Genomic DNA, 22,520 nt, shown 5'->3' with positions numbered 1-22,520 from the left:
ATCACAAGAACAGATCACATCAAGTGCCAAGCAATGCATATCTGGTCTAGTTCCCAGTCAGCACTAACCTACTGAACCCCAGCTGTTCCTCTGACCTTTACTGCTCTATTAAATAAGGTTATGTACAGTATAAATGATTAGTGTAAAAAATACAAGCAACAAGACCTGAAGCTACACAGGCAAAGCCTAATCTATTAACCGTAGTAGACATCAGCTGATTGTTTTATATGCTTAATGTGCTTTACACAGCAACTGTTGGACATCATTTGTTGTTCCTATCAAACAAACACTGACCTCTGTGCTTTTGGGACGGTTTAGAGTTAAGTTAACCTCACCTAGCCACACTTTTGAATTGTAGTGTGGTGCATAATATAGATTATTCTGGCCAGAAACAGACCAATTAGACATGAAGAGCCTGAACAACATGTAATACAAACAACCAACAGGTAATCCACATTAACACATTGAAAAAGATGTAGTGCTTTAAACAAAACTTTGAATATATTTTAAGACCTGTAGCCACAGAACAAGTAAAGTTCAGCAAATCCAGATCATGTCAATGAAAAAGATGATTTTTGCCTTAATAATAATACAGTTACCAGCAGTAACTAACAGGGCCATGCCGATCAGCCAATCATGTCCCCTCGCTTTAGGTCAGTGAATGGACAATGGTAAAGCATCTTATTGATTCATAGTAATGTTCAGGAACAGGAATCCTAATTATGTAAGGGGCCGTTTACATAACACCGTTTTTAACTAAAAACAGAAATCTATTTATACGCATTGGCCGTTCATTTACACGGCAACAGCGTTTTGGCGGCCTGAAAACGCAAGCTTTTGAAATTGGGTTTCAAAGTGCACGTTTTCAAAAACGATACGGTTATCATTTTTGTGTAAACTACAAAAATGCGAATTTGTGAAGAAAGTGACGTCATGCACATGTGTATTATGTGTTCAGTCAATAGGCACGTAGTGTTTCTTTACAAAGTGACATCGCCACCTACTGGCCTAGCAGCAGAATACAGCGTTTTTAGTCGTTTTCGCGGATCTGAGTTAACACACATTTAACAGACAAGTCCAACACATTACCCAAGACAACAAGACACAGGACAGAAGCAGCAGACGGGAACAGACAGCCTGTCCTGAGCTCCAGGCAGGCAGACAGACAGACAGACAGAAAGAGAGAGAGCAGCAAGGCCTGGGCAGTATTACCGATGGCCAGCTGGGGCAGCGTGCAGCCCAGCCGCTCCGCAATGGCCTGCAACTCTTTCAGCTTCGCCTGCTGACGGCGGCCTTCCTCACTCAGGATCTTGTCCTTCAACCACTGGTAGCCCTGTTTCAAACAGACAGCACACCTGCTCAGAGAGCCGCACGTCACCGGCCACAGAGCCACAGGAATAGCCAGTGGATATTCATTTTGTTTGTGAAGTGATGATGGAATGGATAATATCGGCATACATAGCCACAGGAACATGTTTTTATGAGAGGGTGCTGATGGGATTGTGGGGTGGGAGGGTATTTTACTATCACCTGCTGGTGAACATTATACTTCTCAAACTCTTCTTCAATTTGCTCAATACTGACACAAGAAATAGGACAAGGCTATGGTATTGTAAACATAAATTATTAATTAGTTTTAAAAGCTGTGTAATTACATAATTTATGCTACTTGTTTAATGTGCTTTTGACAGGCAGCAAGTCTTACCATATTTAAATATAGTGTTTTTGCACCTACTGTATGTATTACTCTAGAGTGCCATTGATGGTTCATTATTTATTCATTCTCGTCAAAAAAAAAAAAAAAGAAGATTTTTCTTATTCTTTAAAGAATAGAAAGTTGAAAAGAACATTTTGAAATATTTTTGTACCATTATAAATGCCTTTACTGTACTTTTGATCAATTTAATGCATTCTTGCTCTTACTAACTCCATACTTTTGAAAGGTAGTGTAGATTTTTTCCATAAAATAGTGAACATGGCCTCTAAAAAAAGCTCCAAGCTTCAAGCTCTATGGTTTTGGAATGACATGAGGGTGAGTATAAATAATAGCAGAATTACAATTTTAGGGAGAATCCTTGACGTTTCAAACTTATCCACAAGTACAAAACTGTAAAATATTTAATTTAATGCACAAATAGGTTCTGAACCGTCTGAAAAAATATGCATGTTACTTTTGTATTTGTGAATGTTACTGGATTTGTTATATGGATTTTACTGTTTTGTTATGATTATTATTTGTTTTATTAATTTTGCCGTTTCAAATACTTCAACACTTATTTATAATCATGTTAAACATGTATTATCATGGCAATCATGTATATTTACTATATACAGTAAATATACTGTATATAATACTGTACACTTATAAATATAAGTGTACATCATGTGACTCTGTTAAGGATGTGTTATGGTCTACTCATATCTGTAGGTATTCTTATCCATACAATGCAATGTACAGTAAATAGTATCACAAATGTTTCGACAATCAAAAACACTCAATGGCTATGTGTATAGATATATAAGGAAAGGCACCATATCACAGCACAGAAAAGAGAACAACACAGAAGTGTTTATACATTCATCCACATGCATGTGTGGCAGATGAACTGGAGCACTTCACAATCCCATAAAGTGATAGAAATGAAACAAAAACGCAAGCAAGGTCTTCACATTTAAAGCACACACAGTCACCAATGACGACCACCACGACAACAACAGTCAGGACAGACTGAGAGGAGTGCCGAGAGGTTGTAACTCATAGCCGAGGAATACCTTGAGAGAGGCTCTGGAATTTACAGGCACACCGCTGTCATACTTCCCTGAGATGATCCCACAGGCCAGCGGAGACCACGTCATGGCACCCACACCTGCACAAACACCATTGTGACATAGTACTATGAACCAGCAACCATGCATTAAAATGACTTTTCTCTAGAAAAAAACACACTCACCTATCTTATGGAAGAGTTCAGGCAGCTGTACTTCCACCTTCTCTCTCTGGAACATGTGATATTCAGCCTGCTCACAGACAGGCGGGATCAGGTTAAACTGTCTCGCCACTGAGTACGCCTCCTGAAAAAACATACAACAATATTGTCAAATTAAATTAAATTGTTTCAAAGTAAATCCTACACCATTAGCCGAACATAAAAGAGCAAAATAAAAAAAACAATTATAAAAAAAAAAAAAAAGGATCAGAAAACTTCTTTTGCTCTAATGAGAGCCGTAGTTAAGTTTGTAGGTAAGTATGTAGTGGTCGAATTATATGAATTTTTCAATTAAAGCACGATGAATGCTTGCCAACATAATGCTTATCTAAAAAACACTTCAATGACAGCAAATGAGATGCTGAAACAACATGAATACTTGTATGTATTTTCATGAAAACTGAAAGTGTTTTATTTTTAATGCTAGAAAAAATTCACTGTTTTCAAACCCACCATAATCTCCATGGAGCTCCAGCGGGAAGTACCCCAATACATGGCCATTCCCTGGTTAATCACATGGGTCATTGCTCGAACCGTCTCTGCCAATCAAAATATTAACAATCAGAGTCCAGATAACACTCAGACCTTGAGGGACCGAGGAACAAAATCAGATGCGGTCGGGATGAGAGAGAGTCAAATGACTGCAATGCACCTAGCCATTAAAAAACAAGGTTGGATATAACGGTAAAGTAATGGAAGTGGAGCAGAAGTAGCTTCTGAAGAAAGCTAAGAGCAACAAAGGCCATTTATCATATTTTCTTTATACAAAGTGACAGGGCATTAAAAAAGGCCCGAAGGTTATGCATGTTATAGTAATTCTACTCAAAGAGCTTCTTAGTGGGTGGAAAATAAATCAGAGTACGACTCCACAAGGCTGCATTTCATTGACATTTAGCAGAGGAGCAATTTTCCATGGTCCAGCCTACAATCTACTACATGTCATATTATTATACACTGCTGCATTAACATACCCTATTATGAGAAAGGAACCAGACACCATGGATACAAAAAACTGTATGAAATCAAGCTGCCAAGTATTATGGAGGTGTCACACCACGGGTCATTACATTAAACATTGAAGTAGTTCCATTCATTTACGTAAAAGTAGCAGGGGTATAATAGTCTCCATTCTACAAAATTAGAACCTTGAAAAATTGATTAGCAACATTTTCAAGGATTCCAAAAATGTGGCCTACTGTTTGTCTATGAAGTTTCTTTTTTCTTTTCTTTTAAAAGTATATATTTTTTTAATTTTCAAAGCAGTGTAAATGTATGACCAGTTATTTTTCGAAAATAGACCCACATTAGATGACAATATATGCAAAGTGTTTCTATTCACATTGTTTATTGTGACGCTTTTCTGTATTTCAAAGTTAATGATTTGGCCACACCACAGGAAATTCCCACATATTAACATAAATTTAAATAAATAAAATAAATAAATATTCAAATAGGTAATTTTATGCTATGGTAAATCATCCAAATATGTATTACTATTATTTATTAAGTAAAAAGCAAACACTGCAGGCAGGAAAAGACAGCATTCACAAACCTCTCGTAAATCAAACAATTTTCCATTCTGTACTAACAATCTAGACTAACGTACACTGTAAAAAAATTGCTGTAGTTATGCAGCTGTTTGCCAGTAACTTACTGTAGATTTAAATTGATGTTATTTACTGGCAACAGTTTGTTCAAAGTTAAATGAACATTAAACATTAACAAGTATTTGTCTTTACATAATAAAACTATAAAATAACAATCTTATGCAAAGCATTCTGGGAACCAGAAATCTTCATCAACCTTTTTCTGTTTTTTTTCCTTCAGATTTTGGTTCCCAGAATGCTTTGCATGAGGCTGTTATTTTAGTTTTATTCTGTAAAGATAAAGACTTGTTAATGTTTAATGTTCATTTAACTTTGAACAAACTGTTGCCAGTAAATAACATCAATTTAAATCTACAGTAAGTTACTGGCAAGTAGCTGCCAGTAATACTATAATTTCTACAGATTTTTTTTACAGTGTATTCACATGGTAGCATATCTCCAATTTACCAGTTTAAACTGGGTTCTGCTGAGCAGCTTTTATCTTTTTCAAGATTTGTGAATAATATCACCATCAACAATTAATAGACAAACAGAGAAAATATCAAAAAAGACAGAAAACAAAGACAGACACATGCAAAATATAGAGCAGCTATACTTGCAGTAATAAAATATTTACATGCAGGGAAGCTGAGGACACTGCAGGCAATCATCTTGCAAAAAATATTTTTCATTGGTTTTAGGAAAATCTGAACATTAGGCTAGAGGTTAGTATAAGCAGAAGCAGGTATTTTTTCATGTCTGACAGTATGTATTTATTATTATTTATTTAAAAAACAAAAAACAAGCGAAGCCTTAGCACCGACATAAATTAATTTCTAAGAAAAAATAATAATGGAGAAGATTTTAAAATGGAATGAAAATGCATGGTAAACATCCAACAAAAAGGTCTGAATTAAAAAAAGGAAAAACAATAATCACGGGTCAGTAAGATGCAATGACCTTCTCCAAATTTCACTTGCAAGATGGACAGGAGAGTCAAAGAAATCAATCATTCTACGGCATACCAGGTTTTTATAGGGAATTCTAGAAATCTTCAGCATTTTATGGACACGGTCAGGTTTCTCACACCAGGAAAAGAGGGCAAACTATCACAAATCAAAGCCATAAAATGCTTTTGGAGACAGGAGGTCAAAACTCTCACTGAGGGTACCATGTACCTTCTATGATGAATGTTCTTGATTTTGAAGTGTTAAATGGATCTCCTGGTGATAAACAAACAAACAAAAGACTGTGAAAAGAGGTTTACCAAGCAGCAAATGGAATGAAATCTCTGAAGGAAAAAAAGCAGCAGAACTGGACCAGGGGGGATTCTGACAAATCCCAGCGTTATGGGACCACGCTTGAAGTCACGAGGTGTGTGTGTGCACAAGCACGAGCATTCATGTCTAAATGACCATGACCTCAGAAGCATCAGGCTCAGTCTCTGCCACTGATCATTCTATCCACATACCCCTCACAGCTCTACAGCATGGCATCGTCACAGTATTAAGTTAAGCTCAATTAACAGCATTTGTAAGATGTTGATTAGTACAAAGTTTCATTTCGACTTGTCCTCCATTGTCCTTAAAATAAAAAGGAGGTTACAGTAAGGAAGTTACAATGGAAGTGAATGGGGCCGATTTTTGGAGGGTTTAAAAGCAGATGATTTTGCTTAGTGCTGTCAAATCGATTAATTGCGATTAACCGCCTCTAACATTAAGTTTGTGTTTACATAATATATGTGTGTATGTATGTATATATATTTTAGGGCTGTCAAAAGATTAATTGCGATTAATCACATCCAAAATAAAAGTTTGTGTTTAAATAATATATGTGAGTGTACTGTGTATAATTAAATTTGTATCTAGAAATACACACACATGCATGTATATATTTAAGAAAAATGTGTTATTTATATATAAAAAAATTATATTTATATATAATATAAATTATATATAAATATATACAGTATATGTATGCAAATATTTCTTAAATATATACATGCATGTGTGTGTATTTATATATACAAAATAATTATACACAGTACACACACATATATTATTTAAACACAAACTTTTATTTTGGATGTGATAAATCGCAATTAATCTTTTGACAGCCCTAATATATATATATATATATATATATATATATATATATATATATATATATATATATATATATATATATATATATATATATATATATATATATATATATATATATATTTCATATACAGACCCTTTCCAAAAAATTAGAATATCATGGAAAAGTATATTTATTTCCATAATTCCATTCGAAACGTTAAACTTCCATAGATTATAGATTCAGGGCCCACAACTTAAACGATTTCAAGTATTTAGTTGTTTAACATAATGTGGGCTTCCAGCTCATAAAACCCACGAAAACAGGATTTCAAAAAATTACACAGTGATACCATGGTCATTGAACCAGGTTTTGGTTATTTTGGCAGTGTGGGCAGGTGCAAATCCTGCTGGAAAATGAAGTGGTATCACTGTGTAATTACTGTGTGATTTCATGTAATATTCAAATTTTTTGAAATCCTGTTTTCGTTTTATGAGCTGGAAGCCCAAATTATGTACAAATAAACAACTAAATACTTGAAATCGTTTAAGTTGTGGGCCCTGAATCTATAATCTATGGAAGCTTAACGTTTTGAATGGAATTATGGAAATAAATAAACTTTTCCATGATATTCAAATTTTTTGGAAAGGGTCTGTATGTCTATACACACATATACATACACACACATATTTATACATACATAATATATATAACATTATATTATATTATATTATATAAACACAAACTTTTATGTTAGATGCGATTAATCGCGATTAATTGATTTGACAGCACTATTATAAGAGCACTTAGATAAATTCCTTCTTAAAACTGTATTGTTTAAGTTGTTTTAATCATCATTTTGGGGAGTTTTTTATGCGTCTCAATTCAACCCTTTGTATGCGTCACTTCTTTTTGATGAAAATTATTACCCAAAAATGTCGTCGACCGAGCTTAACATGTATTGAACCAGTATTATCCCACCATGTTTATGAGAAGAGAATTAACAGCCAATCGGGATTGAGGTGACAAAATCATACTGGTTATTTATAGAGTCTGATAGAATCACCATGCTATAGTGCTGTGAATATGCTATTTAAGTAACCTAAGATCTTTTAAGTCATGCTGCTTTGGTTGTTTAGCTCTATACCCCTTTCTATTATGAAAGATCTGAGATGTACATGTACTAGTCCATTTAATGCTTTTGTAAAACTCTCAAAAGCAAGACCATGCACTCTTACTTGATTAAATAACTTCACTCAACCATTAACTGCATAATGGATGCAACTGCTGTGATGCAAACTTGAATCATCTTGACAGCCAGGCCCGGTTCTTGGCAGCTAAGGAAGGGTGGGCTGGCATATATCCTGGGTGGGCTTTTTAGTGGTAAAAAGATATATAGATAGATCTTTAATGTGGCTGGTTTACACAGATACTTTTTCCATTCCACTATGCTACTTTCAATATAAACGCGCTAGATAGATAAGTTTAACCGATGAACTCGCATCCATACCTTTGCAGCGTCTCAGGCATGACATGCCACTCAAAAATGTAAACAATACAAGTTAAACTTAAAAAAAATATATGCAACTTTAGACATAAAAAAGTATCTTTTTTGTTATTCGCTTCACTGACCTGCGTCTCACATTTTTAACCACAAAAACGAGTTCTGTGTGACTGGCCCTTAACCGATTGAAAGATAAACAGTGCATCATTATTTTAGTGCTGTTATTAAGCAGACAGTTTGCCTGGTACATTCAGTTTAACACCATTAACAGCAAGCCAAGAGGTTTCAACTGAACTCAAGGCCGTAACTAGGCTGCATCCGAAATCGCACACTTCCCTACTATAGTAGGCGTAAAACAGTATGTGACAAAAGAAGTATGTCCGAATTCTTTGTACTCAGAAAAGAGAAGGCAAAAAGTACACGGATGACCTACTTCTTCAGTGCATTCGATGGACACTTTACTATCCCATGAGGCCACAAAGAAGATTTATGAATGACATTGAAGCGACAACTGACGCTGGTAGTTCACGTGATAATGACAACATGGCGAATGTAGTAGATCCAGATTACATTCATACTACACACATTCATACTACATAGAACATTTTTTAGCAGTCGAGAAGTAATTACTTATTAAAAATACATAATTACTTAAGAGAGTATGCGATTTCAGACGCAGGCAACATCTTGAATATTGGGGGGGGACCAAAGGGGGGAAGGGGGGGTTTACTGGTCTTCTTATTTAAAGAAATTAAATAATTAAAGGATTAAAAGGGATGTAAGGGAATTAAGAAAAAGAAAAAAGAACGGTAAAAGAAGGTCTGTCTAATTGTAGCCTTGTTGAGAAGTAATCCATTTAAACTCTTTGCAAATAATATTTTATTTAAAAATATGCACACATTCACTCTTATTTGTATGCCTAATGTCAAAAATGCGAAACGTTTCTTTTCTCGTCACATTCAGTTATGAATGACATGGATCATGTAAATAATAGCATATTTTCAATTAAAATTTGCGAAATTCCATAATTTTTTTTAGTAGTTCACATTATTGTCAGTCTATGAACATATCTATTGTAAAACAGTTGTCAAATATTAAATATTTAGCTACTTGCATCTTACCACGCACTCTTTCATTGTAAAAACTAAAGTGTTGCATTGGAATTTGCACTCATCTTTAATGAACAGTAAGCCACGCTTCTTTGATCTGATTGGCCATCATTTTGACATTGACGAGCACTGTTAGACCATTGAGGCAGACCAGCCAAACAATCTAGCTTTTTAAAATGTTTGTCATCCTAACAACAAACAGAGCATTGCGTAATGGAGTGCAGCAGAGCAGCATTAAGAATATCAAATATTGGAGTTGGGGATGTGAGCCATTTTTAAAAAAAATGAGGTGGGGGGGGGGGGGGGGTGCCTATGGTTGTAACGGCCCTGACTGAATTATACATTATAAACTTATACAGTATATACTATACACCTACATTATGTTCTTGTTCCGTCTATGTACGTTCTCAAAGCAAGGTTTTCTAGCATATTTCAACTACTCAAGTAATCTTTTTTAGGAGCGGGCGGCTAAATGACACTTTAAAATCAGCCAGTAAATATGCAGTTACATATTGATGAGGATACATTAAACTGAAGTCGCCTTATGAGTTTATAACGTGCCGCACTGTTACTTTCAATTAATAAAAATTATATATACTGCACTTTTCAGGTGTTTTCTTTTTTTTTTTTTAAATCATTATAGTAATAATAATTAAATATTATTATTATTGGTTAGAGTATTCTACAGTGCTTCGTCAAACTTCTCAACACACAGCCCCCCTCATATTGTTTTTAATAAATGCACAAATCATAAAAGATTAGTGTAAAAGATTAACACTATCTGTGCCTAAATTCTGATTGGATGGGCATGGGCAAGGCAGACATTTGGGAGGGCTCAGCCCTAGATCCAGCCCTGTTGCCTAGATCCGGCCCTGTTGACAGCACACTTAGACAACATGCTCCATTCACTGCTCAGTGTTCTAATAGACAATCAATTATTCTGTGTGATGGTGTAGTTTATTTCAAAATGAATGGGATGATTAGACCATTTTTAGAAATTCTCCGCCATTGGTCTCAATGTGTTTGATCTCTATTTTGTGAGTTGAGAGCTGTGCGACTGGTCTTATATAGTCCCATGCTTCAGTGCAAAGCAGTTAAGTGAGCCATTCCATTGCTGGTAGTCAAAGACAGAAAAACTCATCAAGCCCAGGATCTCATCAAGCACACCTACCTTCCATTGGCGTGTTGGGGTCGGGTCTGTTAGCAAACACTACGTCCACATACTCTAACTGAAGTCTCTCCAGTGATGCCCTTAGACCTGAAGGTCAGAAAAACAAAAGTACTGTTAAAAACTGTGTTCTACATCTTTCCATTTGGTGCTGCTACTGGCATACAAATGATGCACTGCAGCTTTAAATTAGTACTGTACAAATCCTTAAGGAATGAAGAACTTTAAGGGCTTGAAACATGGCATTGTTTGACCAAATTTCAGGCCCAAAACTATTTGACCTCAGGATATAAGATGCAATAATTTCTAACACGACTTACCCTCTATTATGTGTTTTCTGGACAAGCCTCTCTCTGTTTCTGCTCTGAAAAACATACAAAGATGTTGCATATTTAAGTACATCCAGTGAATATGGTCACTGTGATTTTGTCATGTACGACATGTTCCTGGATCATCATATTTTTTTGACCCTGGAACAACATTCCTGTCTGAAAATGTTGTCCTTACCATATCCCTACCCCTAACCTAACCCTACCCATATGTTATCCCTAAAATCAGAGGGAAATAATATGATTAACACTGATGTAAAAACACCTAACCCTGGTTGTAAGCCTAAACTTGACAAACTGTAAACTTATCCCTCAAATCTGATTGGTTGATTGGAATGTTGTTCCAGGAACATGTACTTGGTGAAATCACGTTCACCCAGTGGTTATACAGTAAAAAGTCTACACACCCCTGTTAAAATAGCTGGTTTTGTGATTTTGTGGTTACAACCAATGCCACTGAAAACCAAAGTGACATTTCAGAGAAAAACACATTGAAATAGCTAACTGCATAAGTCCGCACCCTCTTTTATAATTGGGTATTTGGCTGTGTTGAGAATTAACTATTCATCAAGCTCATGTGTAATATTACACACCTGTCTTTACCTGAAGTGACTCTGATTAAGTCCAAATCTCATTTTTTACATCACAAAACCAGCTGTTTAAACAGGGGTGTGTAGACTTTAAGTATTATTAAAGTTGCTTACTGAATGTGTTTTTAAAGTCAGCATGAAATGTAAAAACACCCCATCTATTACCTAAGTTTTTGTCATTGATCTTGTTAACGATTCATCTGTACAGATGTTTACTTAAAAAAAAATAAAAAAAACATATGACATACTCAAAGGTGATGTATGCCAGACTTCTGCAATCATTTAGTCTGCTTAAACCCAGCCCTTTCTTATAATTGAATGCAAGGTGTTGACGTGCAATGTTGCACACAATAATCAGTGATCTTCCTCAGGTAAATTTACCAAAGGTCATATTTAATACGGCCACTGATTCTGTACGTGAGCCTAATTACTATCAAAATGTGAGCACAGTGCCAATTTAAACCCATTAATGTTTGATGGTGACCTCACATCAGTGCTCGGCTTTGGCCTTTAATTTGCCCTGAGTGAAAGAGCACAGCTCAGAGGGGGGATTCGACCTAGATCGTTCTCCAGTGAGGGTCTGCAGGACTTCCCTTACTATACCCCACACGCAGCTTCACTCGCACTCGTATGAAAGAGACTATCATTAACCAGATTGCCCTGTTGTTCTCACAGTCAGGGGAAGGTATAAATCATCATTAACCTCTTTCTGACACACACACACATACTGTAAGCACAGCACTTACTTTCCACCCCAGTATATCTTAGTGGTGATGACCAAACTGGAACGTCTATGAAACACAGGAGACAAAGTGGTTGAAAGCGAAACAAAGGCAAGGACGGGCCAGACATCATGATGATTGATGTGTAAACGGTGTCAGTTTTGGCTTCAGGAAATTACACTGTAGTCTGTATGAAAAGACGCATGAAAAGACCAGGAAGTTCCATTATATTTGAATTATATATAAGAACAAGAGCATTCAACACATAAAAAAAAATAATTTAATAATAAAATTATTATTCTTATTGTTGCTGTTATTATTAGAATTAAATTCAATTGAATTAATTCCAAAATATACTGATTATTATATTATACTATTCAAATTTTGTTATGAAAACCCTAAAATAGCATTCTTATTTTAGAATAAATATAATAATTTATAATTTATCTTATTCTGTTAAAAAAGTACATAAATTGTAAATTCACCAACAATAACAAAAACAAATGTTAATTCTCTGCAGAAGATGGTCTCAATAAGAGGCATTTGTAGAAGGTCAGCTTGGCAGTTTCTTGGAGGAGCTTTATGTGCTACTCTCATCCTTCCCTGAGGATGGTACTCCTCTCATAGTTCTTGGAGACTTCAACATCCACCTAGAAAAACCTCAGGCTGCTGATTTCCACACTCTGCTTGCCTCATTCGACCTAAAACGAGTATCTACTGCAGCTACTCACAAATCAGGTAACCAATTGGACCTTATTTACATGCGTTACTGCTCCACTTAACATATACTGGTCACTCCACTGCACACCTCAGATCACCTCCTCCTCACTCTCATCCTCACCCTGCCTCAGAACACAACTCGCACTCCTCCACAGGTCACCTTTCAGTGAAACCTACGCTCACTCTCACCCTCTCACCTATCCTCTTCTGTCTCATCCACACTTCCTCCACCTGATCAGCTCTCAACACTAGATACTAACAGTACAGCTGATACTCTTTTCTCCACTTTAACATCCTGCTTGGACAACTTCTGCCCCCTTTCCTCCAGGCCAGCCCGCGCCACACCCTCTGCACCCTGGTTATCTGATGTTCTCCGCGAACATCGTTCTAAACTCAGGGGTGCAGAGAGGAAGTGGCGCAAATCGAAAGATCCTACTGACCTTGGTCTTTATCAATCACTCCTCTTCTCTGCTAATATCTCTACTGCTAAAATGACTTACTATCACAACAAAATTAACAATTCTTCTGATTCTCGCATCCTTTTGAAAACCTTCTCCTCTCTTCTCAACCATCCTCCTCCTCCACCAACCCTAACAGCTGACGATTTTGCCACATTTTTCATAGATAAAACAACCACCATCAGCGGCCAATTTACCAATCCACAAACTGACACACACATTTTACCAGCTAACACACACAGTTTGACACAGTTAACCACCAGATCCTCCTGTCAATCCTAAAGATGAAGGACATCTCGAGAACAGCACTCCAATGGTTAAAGTCTTACCTCTCAGGTAGGTCCTTTAGGGTGTCGTGAGGGGGTGAGGTGTCTAATACCCAACATCTAGCTACTGGAGTGCCTCAAGGCTCAGTGCTTGGACCACTTCTTTTCTCCATCTACATGACATCACTAGGATCTGTGATTCAGAAACATGGCTTTTCCTATCACTGCTACGCTGATGAGACAGAACTTTACCTCTCATTCCAGCCTGATGATCCGACGGTCCTGCCTGACAGACATTTCTGGCTGGATGAAGGACCACCACCTTCAACTAAACCTTGCGAAGACAGAGCTGCTTGTGGTTCCGGCCAACCCAATACTTCATCACAACTTCATCATTCAGCTAGGCTTGTCATCCTTAACTCCATTAAGGTCAGCCAGGAACCTTGGGAGTTGTAACTGATGATAAATTGAACTTCACAGACCACATTGCTAGAACTGCCCAGTCCTGCAGATTGGCCTTGTACAACATTAGGAGGATCAGGCCCTTCCTATCAGAGCATGCTACACAACTCCTTGTCCAAGCGCTTGTTCTATCAGACTGGACTATTGTAATGCCCTCCTGGTTGATCTTCCAGCTTGCACTGTCAAACCTCTGCAACTGACCTAAAATGCTGCAGCTAGAGTGGTCTTTAATCAGCCAAAGAAGGCACACGTCACTCCTCTCCTCACAAAATTGCACTGGTCGCCAGTTGCCGCTCGCATCAAATTCAAGTCACTGACGTTTGCCTACAGAACAACCATTGGCTCTGTTCCCTTTTACCTAAACTCATTACTTCAGACTTATGTGCCATCCAGAAACTTGCACTCTGCAAGCGAACGTCGTCTTGTGGTGCCATCTCAAAGAGGCACAAAATCTCTTTCTCTGACCTTTACCTTGACTGTTCCCTGCAGGTGGAATGATCTGCCTAACTCAACCAGAGCTGCTGAGTCCGTAGCCATTTTCAAGAAATGGATGAAGACGCATCTTTTTCGGCAGCACTTGATCCAGTAATACTAACACTTTCTCTTCTATTCTATTTATTAAAAAAAATAAAAATAACTGAGATTAAACTTAGAGGGGTCATAGCACTTGCATATTGTTGTCCTACTGTTCTCTACTGTTCTCCTACTGCTTCTATTGTTCTCATTTGTAAGTCGCTTTGGATAACAGTGTCTGCTAAATGAATAAATAAAATGTAAAAAAGTAGAAGAATATTCACGCTTAAATATTCAGATACTTGAAACTGCAGTCATGCCATGTTTCTAAAAAGGGCAAAAATTGTGTCCAAATTTAGACATCTTTCCCTAGGGGAAGCGGCTTTTCGCCTCAGTGCTCGCATACAGGGAATGGTAGGATGAATAAAAGCTGATGTCCCCTTAACTGCAAATTCCACATTAGTCATTCACAAACTAACAGGAGCTGCAGGGTATAAGCAAGCATCTTCCCATTGAGAGGATGTCAGCAGTTACTCTGACAGTCTGAGGAGAAAACCGCATGGGCAGATCGCATCAAATGAGAGTTTGAGAATGTTTTGAATACAGCAAATCAATATGTTTACCTCCATCCTTTCTTCTTGATGACACTGCCGAGAACCATTTCAGCCCTGTAAGAAAGTGAGAAGCAATTATCATGCTATTATTTTGTCCTAAACCTTCTCCTTCTCACTTACACCACAGCCGGTGAGCAAAAGCGTCCTCTACACTGGGGGATTCCCTGTTCTCAGCTTCTGGAGAATTAAGCTAATGAAGCATTCACTTTACAGCAATATGAAAGGAACTCACAAAGTAAACACAGGCAAAATGCTTCATGTTTTTTGTTTTATGTGAGCAGATTTTTAAAAAAAGGGGAAGAGCGGAAGGAAGGGAGTGCGTTTAATGACAGATGTTACATTTTTGCCCTCAGGACCAATGTGTTCTTCATGAATGGTTCTCCCATCAGGCCTCATCATCCCAATGCGAAAATGTGAATCCTTGTGACAGCTTGTAACAAATGAAGCGCTACTGTAACTAACGTGGACTCAAAAGAGCAGCAGATATCCTTAGACAAACTCACAAACTAGTCTTCCTTTTATACAGTATTAACTAGTAGTCTAGATGAGTAAATCCACAGAAAGGCGGTGAGTGTATGTGTATGAGTGATAAAGGATATTGTTTGTCTGTGCTGAAGTTTTTACAACACTCTCTTGATTATTCTGCATGAACTATCAACGCACTGAGCCACAGCCTCATGGCCAGCTTGACATGGCATGAAACACGGATGGAAAATGTGACAAACGACCCCCCACACACACAGACGAAATATATAAAGTTATGTCCTTTAACACTCTCAAAGTCTGCTTCATTAAAGTGCCATTTTGTATCGTTGAGTGGATTTCCACTGAGTCAGGCTATTCCCTCTCAACTTTATCAGCAATTCCCTGACGTTATTTTTCCACGGCATTGCAGAAAATAAAGACGCCACTGCTAAATTTACTGCAAGCTAGCAGGTTTTGGCTATTCACCTTTCCATCTTTTTTCTCTTCTTGCACGAGTGAAATCTGCTGACCAACCACTAATTTCTTTCACTAGGTTGTCTTAAACATAGATACCTAAAGTGTACATTAAACAGCAGTTGAAATGTTATAAGTGTAAATGTTAGTGTAATATATAGCAAGTCAACAACTTATAAAACATTGTTGGTATAGCACTTTATGTTACAGTCATTTTTTCTTATTGCAGTAATGACACTAACTGGGTAATAACTAGGTACTAACCCTAAACCAATGCTGTTAGCTTACATTACTCAGTACTTTTGTGGGTAAGTGCACTGAAAGTGCCCGTCTGTAAAATAAATTGTAACCACAATGTTCAATGTTATTAACATGATATATATATTATACACACACACTTACATATACGTATATATACATGATACATACATACATACATACATACATTCCAAAATTCAAGATTCAAGTTGTACCTTGGTGTCAAATAAAATAAAATAAAAAGATTTTAATAGCAAACAGTGATTGGGTTTCCTGAAAAGCATGTTAGACCCATCACATCTGTGAGAAGTAGGTCTATACAGTCCTATAAAAGATGATAATACTGCTAAAATTAGACTTAATACTTTACTAATCTCCCCATATATGAGCATAAATCCCTATCTTTGATGAGGAGTGCAGCAGTGAATGATGGGAAATCAGTAGAGCACTCACTTCCCTGCCGCATACACCTCAGCTGTGTCAAACAGATTGATCCCGTTTTCGTACGCCAGCGTCATCAGCTGCTCAGCTATCTGAGAGTAGAGAGAGAGAGAGAGAGAGAGAGAGAGAGAGAGAGAGAATGACAGAGAGAAAATGAACCGCTGAAAAGGCATTATAGCTTTATGTTGTCTTCAGCAGTACAAAACTCAAATGACATTTATTTGAAGAAATTATAATTATCTGCTTCTATTTAGTTACTGTATAGCACATGTTGATTAAAGCTACACTTCAAGCATTCTGCAAGGCTGTTCATTGTGGCCCTGAAGGTGGACTAAGCACTGTTTCGCTGGATGATACTTTTTATATTAACACCTACCATAAAACAGGACACAAATGTATAAAAATGGTACTTAATACTATAAAAAAATGTTGGTACTTTATGTAATTTCAAACAAACAATAAAATTGCTAACCGCACACTGAATTCAATCCAGACTAAAAATGTCTAGCTAAAATTAGTTTTATTTTATAAACTGCATAGTGAAAAAAGTGCAAAGTGTTTGCAGTGTTTTTTATGCTTTGCTGAAAAAGTGCTACTATGCTTAAAACCATATTAACCAGTAATTTGTGATATTTTTTTTTTCTTTTCTTTTTTACCAATCCATGAAAATCCTACCTCATCTGTGATTTGACCACCAAATGTCACCCAGGTGCCTGAAGAGAGAATGTACAGGTACTGTCAGATCTGACACATGCAGTATTGTATACAGTAACAGTGCTGCTCAGTTAATCCTAAACTAATTTACATTTCTTATATTTACAAGAGGCAAACAGTGATAGTCCACTTAGCCTATAGCATGTTTTACTCACCCAGCCCTAGACATGATACCCGTAATCCAGATTTCCCAAGGTTCCTAAACACAGAAAGAACCCCATCAAATATTCTAGATAACATGGTAAAATCAGATGCAATCATCATGAAGATAAACATAAATCAATGATAACATGTTTAAGTGTGGTATATAAATTAATGTGCTTCAGTAAGCATTTCTTCATGGTCTACGGATGAATACTGCATGTGTGCCCTGTGGTCAGCAGCACAGTTATGAATAAATCTCATTTAATAACTCATTTTATGTCTATACCAATTATGTGTAACATGGGTCAAAGGCTGCATATGTACAGTAGCAGTCTTTATTTGTTACCCCCACTCACATGTAGAGAGTATTGTGAGAGAACGAAATCCAATTTGGATACAGCACTACTGTACCTTCAACCAGATCAACCAATCAGACAACCACCTGGGTCTTTTGTTTGATATCCTTTGAGTTTGCAAAGAGCCAAAGTTACTATATGCTGAGCACTTACTATAAGATCAAACAGTCAAGGACACAGACTGCCTTCATAATTACAGCAAATCAGTGAGTTGATTCTTATTTAAAGGATGAGATGCAAATTATGACTGGCACAAAATGAAGAGGTTTCTTTAAAGGACCTTTTTACCGTTTCTAAGAAGAAGAAGATATAACTTTTAGATGAGGACAGCACATCTTATGAAAAGGCACAACATATCACAGAAGAAATCTATATTGAATTTATCCTTGAGAGACATTCCAACTGTACATAGTCACACAAGTTATTAACTGAAAAAAAAAGTGTGTTGGATTTACATGATTTAATCATGTACGTCGGTTTCACATGAGTCAATTAAGTAACACAAACGTAATCAGTTCACTTAACTTCAACACCTTGAAGTAACCAAATTATTTTGAAGTAACCAAATTAAGCAGTCTCAAAGTGATTTTATTTGGTTCCCTGATTGGATTCAATTCATTCAATTTTATATATATATTTTTGTAACATTACTGAATTATAAGATACTAGCTTGCTAATAAACTGTAGGTGCATTCATGCCATGTTGGACTTCGGACTTGTAAAAAGCGTAGATCTCGTAATAACAACTTGTAACCTCTGAATTTTCTGAGAGCTCCGACTTGTGCCACCTGACCCGCTGTACCACCTGACCCGCTGTACCACCTGACCCCTGCAGATTAATTTAGTTATTGATAGTTGCCATAAAAAACACATAATTCTGAGTCTGAGAATGTAAACGGCTCCGAGTAGAACGTCACAGGTTGTCATCTTGTAATTATGGTAATTACGACATGGCGTGAACACAGCATACTAGTGTGCAATAGCATGTATTAGCATGCTAAATGCTAAGTCTGCTCCTTAGCCACAAAGACTTATGTACCCGTCCACATAATTGAACATTAAACATTATAAAATCTCCCTCTTTTCACATCTTGCTCAAAAACACAAAAAATAATAATTTCCCACATTAAGTCCCATGCAAACATGCTAGGAACTACAGTTATGTGAACCAATCAGTAAATTTGAGAGAATTACATATATTGAAAGTAAAGAAATTAAGTTTGGAAGAGAAACAAAGTTTAGCAGATCTTATTTTTTTAAATCGGAAAATCTGTTTGTTTTTTCCTTCATTTTTTCAGTGCATCTGAGATGAACTGCATAACATAGATTTATGGACTAGTTTTTATGAGGGTAGCAGTAAAGTGACATCTAAAAATAGGCAAAGAAATCACCTAATGCCAACAAAACTTTACACATTTACAGAAAATAAGCAATTTTACATGTACAGTAAACATGAGCGCTTGGAACTGCTTGTTTTACAATTAATTATTATGATTTAACAACCATAAATCAATATTTTACATACTGTTGCTGGTGTTTTGAAATATATAACCAGAATGCACTTGTTCTTGAGTGCAGACTCTGAATAAAGGCCTATAGTAGATGTACGTACAGTGTATCCATTACCTGTACAGACTGTCATCAATTTCACCTTTAAGTGGCTTTGAACAGAACATCAGCGGGGAACTTATCTACTCAAATCAAATTATCAGTGAGCATGGAGGTCCTGAAAACCAGTGATGAATTTTTAACTGCTTTGATGGAGATATAGAGTTACAGAAAGGGAGATCCATTGACCAGCATGTGAAGGTGAACTGGCCACCTGTTGATGGGGCTCAAACTGATGCGCAAAGCCCTGCAATAATTGCTAATAATTGATCGTTCCATCTAACAGGGCACAGGCACCTCTCTGACAGTATAGTTGTGTAAGTGCTGAACAATGCTTTAACACTAGCATGCACTGGTGCTAGACAACTTTGGCTGCAACCAGAGAACAGAGAGATAGTCAAGCACATCTTTAGCCCTCTTTAATTATGGAACACAGCAAACTGTAGAACATAATCATTGGAGAGAATGTTTTGGTGGTTAAATGACAAATTCAAAAATATATTCATACATCATTTGGGATAATCGTATTTAAGTGGTCTGGAGCACCAAAATATGCCAATAATCTTAAATTAATAACGTGCTAATACAGAGATTCACAGACTTTGTCAGCCGAACCCCTTTGACCAACAGGGAGTTCACGAACCCCATTTTGGGGATCTCTTTGCTAATCAATAGAACCAAACTGATTTAGATTTACCTACTTACCCACCTACCTACCTACCCACCCACTAGGGGTGGGGGAAAAAATCGATTCTTAGATGAATCGCGATTCGGGACGTGGACGATTCTGAATCGATTCACAAATGTCAAAAATCGATTTTCTAAAAAAAAAAAAAAATTCTAATAACGTAACATTGACGGAACGCAAAAGGCGGAACTCTGAAGCGGACGTGCACGTGCGCGGACATTCTGTGGCGTGCACATAACAGAGACGCGCACATAACGGACGCATGATGGCTAAGCGCCAAATGTGCAATGCCAGTCACAAAAAGTTACATTTTGACTGTAAGTTACTCTCTGCAGATGTTCATTCACTTTCTTTGTATAAGCTGTTTTTGATTGTGGTATACAGCAAACATTTCAAGTCATAACTCTTTATTATTTAGTTGTGTACTATAAGTCAAGAGCGACTTTGTATGTTACTAATTATTCAGAATATGTCTGACAAGCATTATACGTTATGATAGCTTCTGGTACATAATTCTATATTTTTGAACGAAAACTGTTTGTGAATTTGCTACAGCAAAATGTTTTTTTTTTTTTTTGTATGAAGGATTATATTGCTAATTAGAAATAACAAGAGGATGTTGGTTAGAAGTCTATTATTAAATGCTACTATGCTAGAGATTCAGAATATGCTGAAGTTTGTATTAATTTACTACAAGTGTGCTGCTAGTACAAGCACACATTTATTTTCCTGTTGGTTCTCAGCAATGTTGGGACATATGCTGGCAAATGTAACCTTACAGTTGACTTGCCAAATCACTTCCATTTGTTTTATTAATAAAATTAATATAGGAAGTATTAGAAGTAAGTTCGTTATGGGTCATCATAAATACTTTGCTTTAAAAGTACCAAGTAAAAACATTTTTTCAATGTTTTTGATAAATGGCACTTCCCTGAGAATTGAACTTAATAAATGTGAAAAAGACACTTTAATGTCTGTCATTATGTTTGTCATTCTGTATAGCAAAGCAGATGAGAGTAGATCATGATCAGAAACCTGATTAGAAGTCATTATGAATAAAATCGAATCGTTTTGAATCGAAAATCTTTTTGAATCGAAAATCGATTTTGAATCGAATCGTGGCCTCAAGAATCGAAATCGAATCGAATCGTGAGATGGTAAAAGATTCCCACCCCTACCACCCACCCACCTACCTACCCACCCACCCACCTACCTACCCACCCACTTACCTACCCACCCACTTACTCATCTACCTACTTACCCACCTACCTACCTAACCACCTAACCACAAACCTACCTACCAACCAACCATTTTTAATAAATAAAAAATATTTTTTTTAAAATACATGAACCACATTTCTCAGCAAAACTTCAAGCCATGTTGCTATAATTAATTTTTTTTTAAAGACATTTATGTCCTCCATTGATCACACATATTTTTGTTCTACTGCTTTAAGAGCAAAATGTAGTAATTATGGGAAAACTGCAATTGATAAAATACAAATGTACATGGCTTGACACTAGGCATGGTATTTCAGCAGTGACGTGTAATGCAGTCACTCCTACTAGCCACATTGGCGGGCTGAATTTTATATAATATAAATTTTTCAATTGTAGTTTTTAAAAAGGCATCTGAAATAATAAACTAGTCTAAGTGGAATATAGTGTTGTAAAAAATATAGATTTACAGGATACACAATACCAGCTGCGCGTTCTCGCTCTCTCATCTCTCCGACAGCGAGTTACACACAAACCCGCTTCCCCTCACTCACTTGTTTCACTTGCTCTGGTGTTACAGGTCTTGAATTTCATCATAGGACTGTGCGTATTGCGCATAATTTTACTCAGTCCAGCAGATTTTGTGCTTACACCCAAAGTGCATGCACATGAAGCGAAGTATATTAGCTATATAAAACAGTATAATGGTCTGTGTTTCAGGTCTTAAAGTGACGGCAGCCTAATATACTGGCTGCCAAATTATAAGATAATATTAAAAATATCTATAAGGCAGTTTTTACCTATGGTATCGATGTCAAAATTGTGGCCAGTGAAAATGCTGAGTGTCTAGTAACTTTGGAAAACCTCTAGCCACAGTGGCTGGTGAGCAAAAAAGGTAATGTCAAGCTCTGTAACTGTATACAAACTCAAAAGTCACATCATACCAAACGTGAACTTCTAAAATCAAGCACATTTACAGTAGAATCTGTTATAACAACAAGCTCATTGACTTCTGTGTGGAAGAAAGTGATTGGTTTGCACAAA

The 22,520-nt window shown here is 36.7% G+C and overlaps 1 protein-coding gene across 6 annotated transcripts in view; it reads right to left on the bottom strand.

Moving 5' to 3' along the window:
- kcnab2b (potassium voltage-gated channel subfamily A regulatory beta subunit 2b) overlaps positions 1-22,520 on the bottom strand; it is a 69,225-nt gene that overhangs the window by 4,402 nt on the left and 42,303 nt on the right. For 5 of the 6 annotated variants that reach the window (XM_084100002.1, XM_084100003.1, XM_084100001.1 and 2 more), the window contains 11 exons: positions 17,618-17,661; positions 17,424-17,461; positions 16,761-16,840; positions 15,120-15,164; positions 12,102-12,146; positions 10,757-10,800; positions 10,440-10,526; positions 3,441-3,526; positions 2,952-3,072; positions 2,773-2,867; positions 1,213-1,333 (listed from right to left, as the gene is read on the bottom strand). In XM_084100002.1, the coding sequence (XP_083956128.1) occupies positions 1,213-1,333; positions 2,773-2,867; positions 2,952-3,072; positions 3,441-3,526; positions 10,440-10,526; positions 10,757-10,800; positions 12,102-12,146; positions 15,120-15,164; positions 16,761-16,840; positions 17,424-17,461; positions 17,618-17,661 (806 nt within the window). Of the gene's footprint in view, positions 1-1,212; positions 1,334-2,772; positions 2,868-2,951; positions 3,073-3,440; positions 3,527-5,751; positions 5,797-10,439; positions 10,527-10,756; positions 10,801-12,101; positions 12,147-15,119; positions 15,165-16,760; positions 16,841-17,423; positions 17,462-17,617; positions 17,662-22,520 lie in introns of all 6 variants that reach the window. The other variant, XM_084100004.1, reaches the window with a different exon arrangement.

Source organism: Abramis brama (assembly GCF_963993115.1).
Source record: "Abramis brama genome assembly, chromosome: 22".
NCBI lineage: Eukaryota > Metazoa > Chordata > Actinopteri > Cypriniformes > Leuciscidae > Abramis > Abramis brama.
The sequence above is the reverse complement of the archived record's forward strand: the minus strand, read 5'-3'. Positions and strand labels throughout refer to the sequence as shown.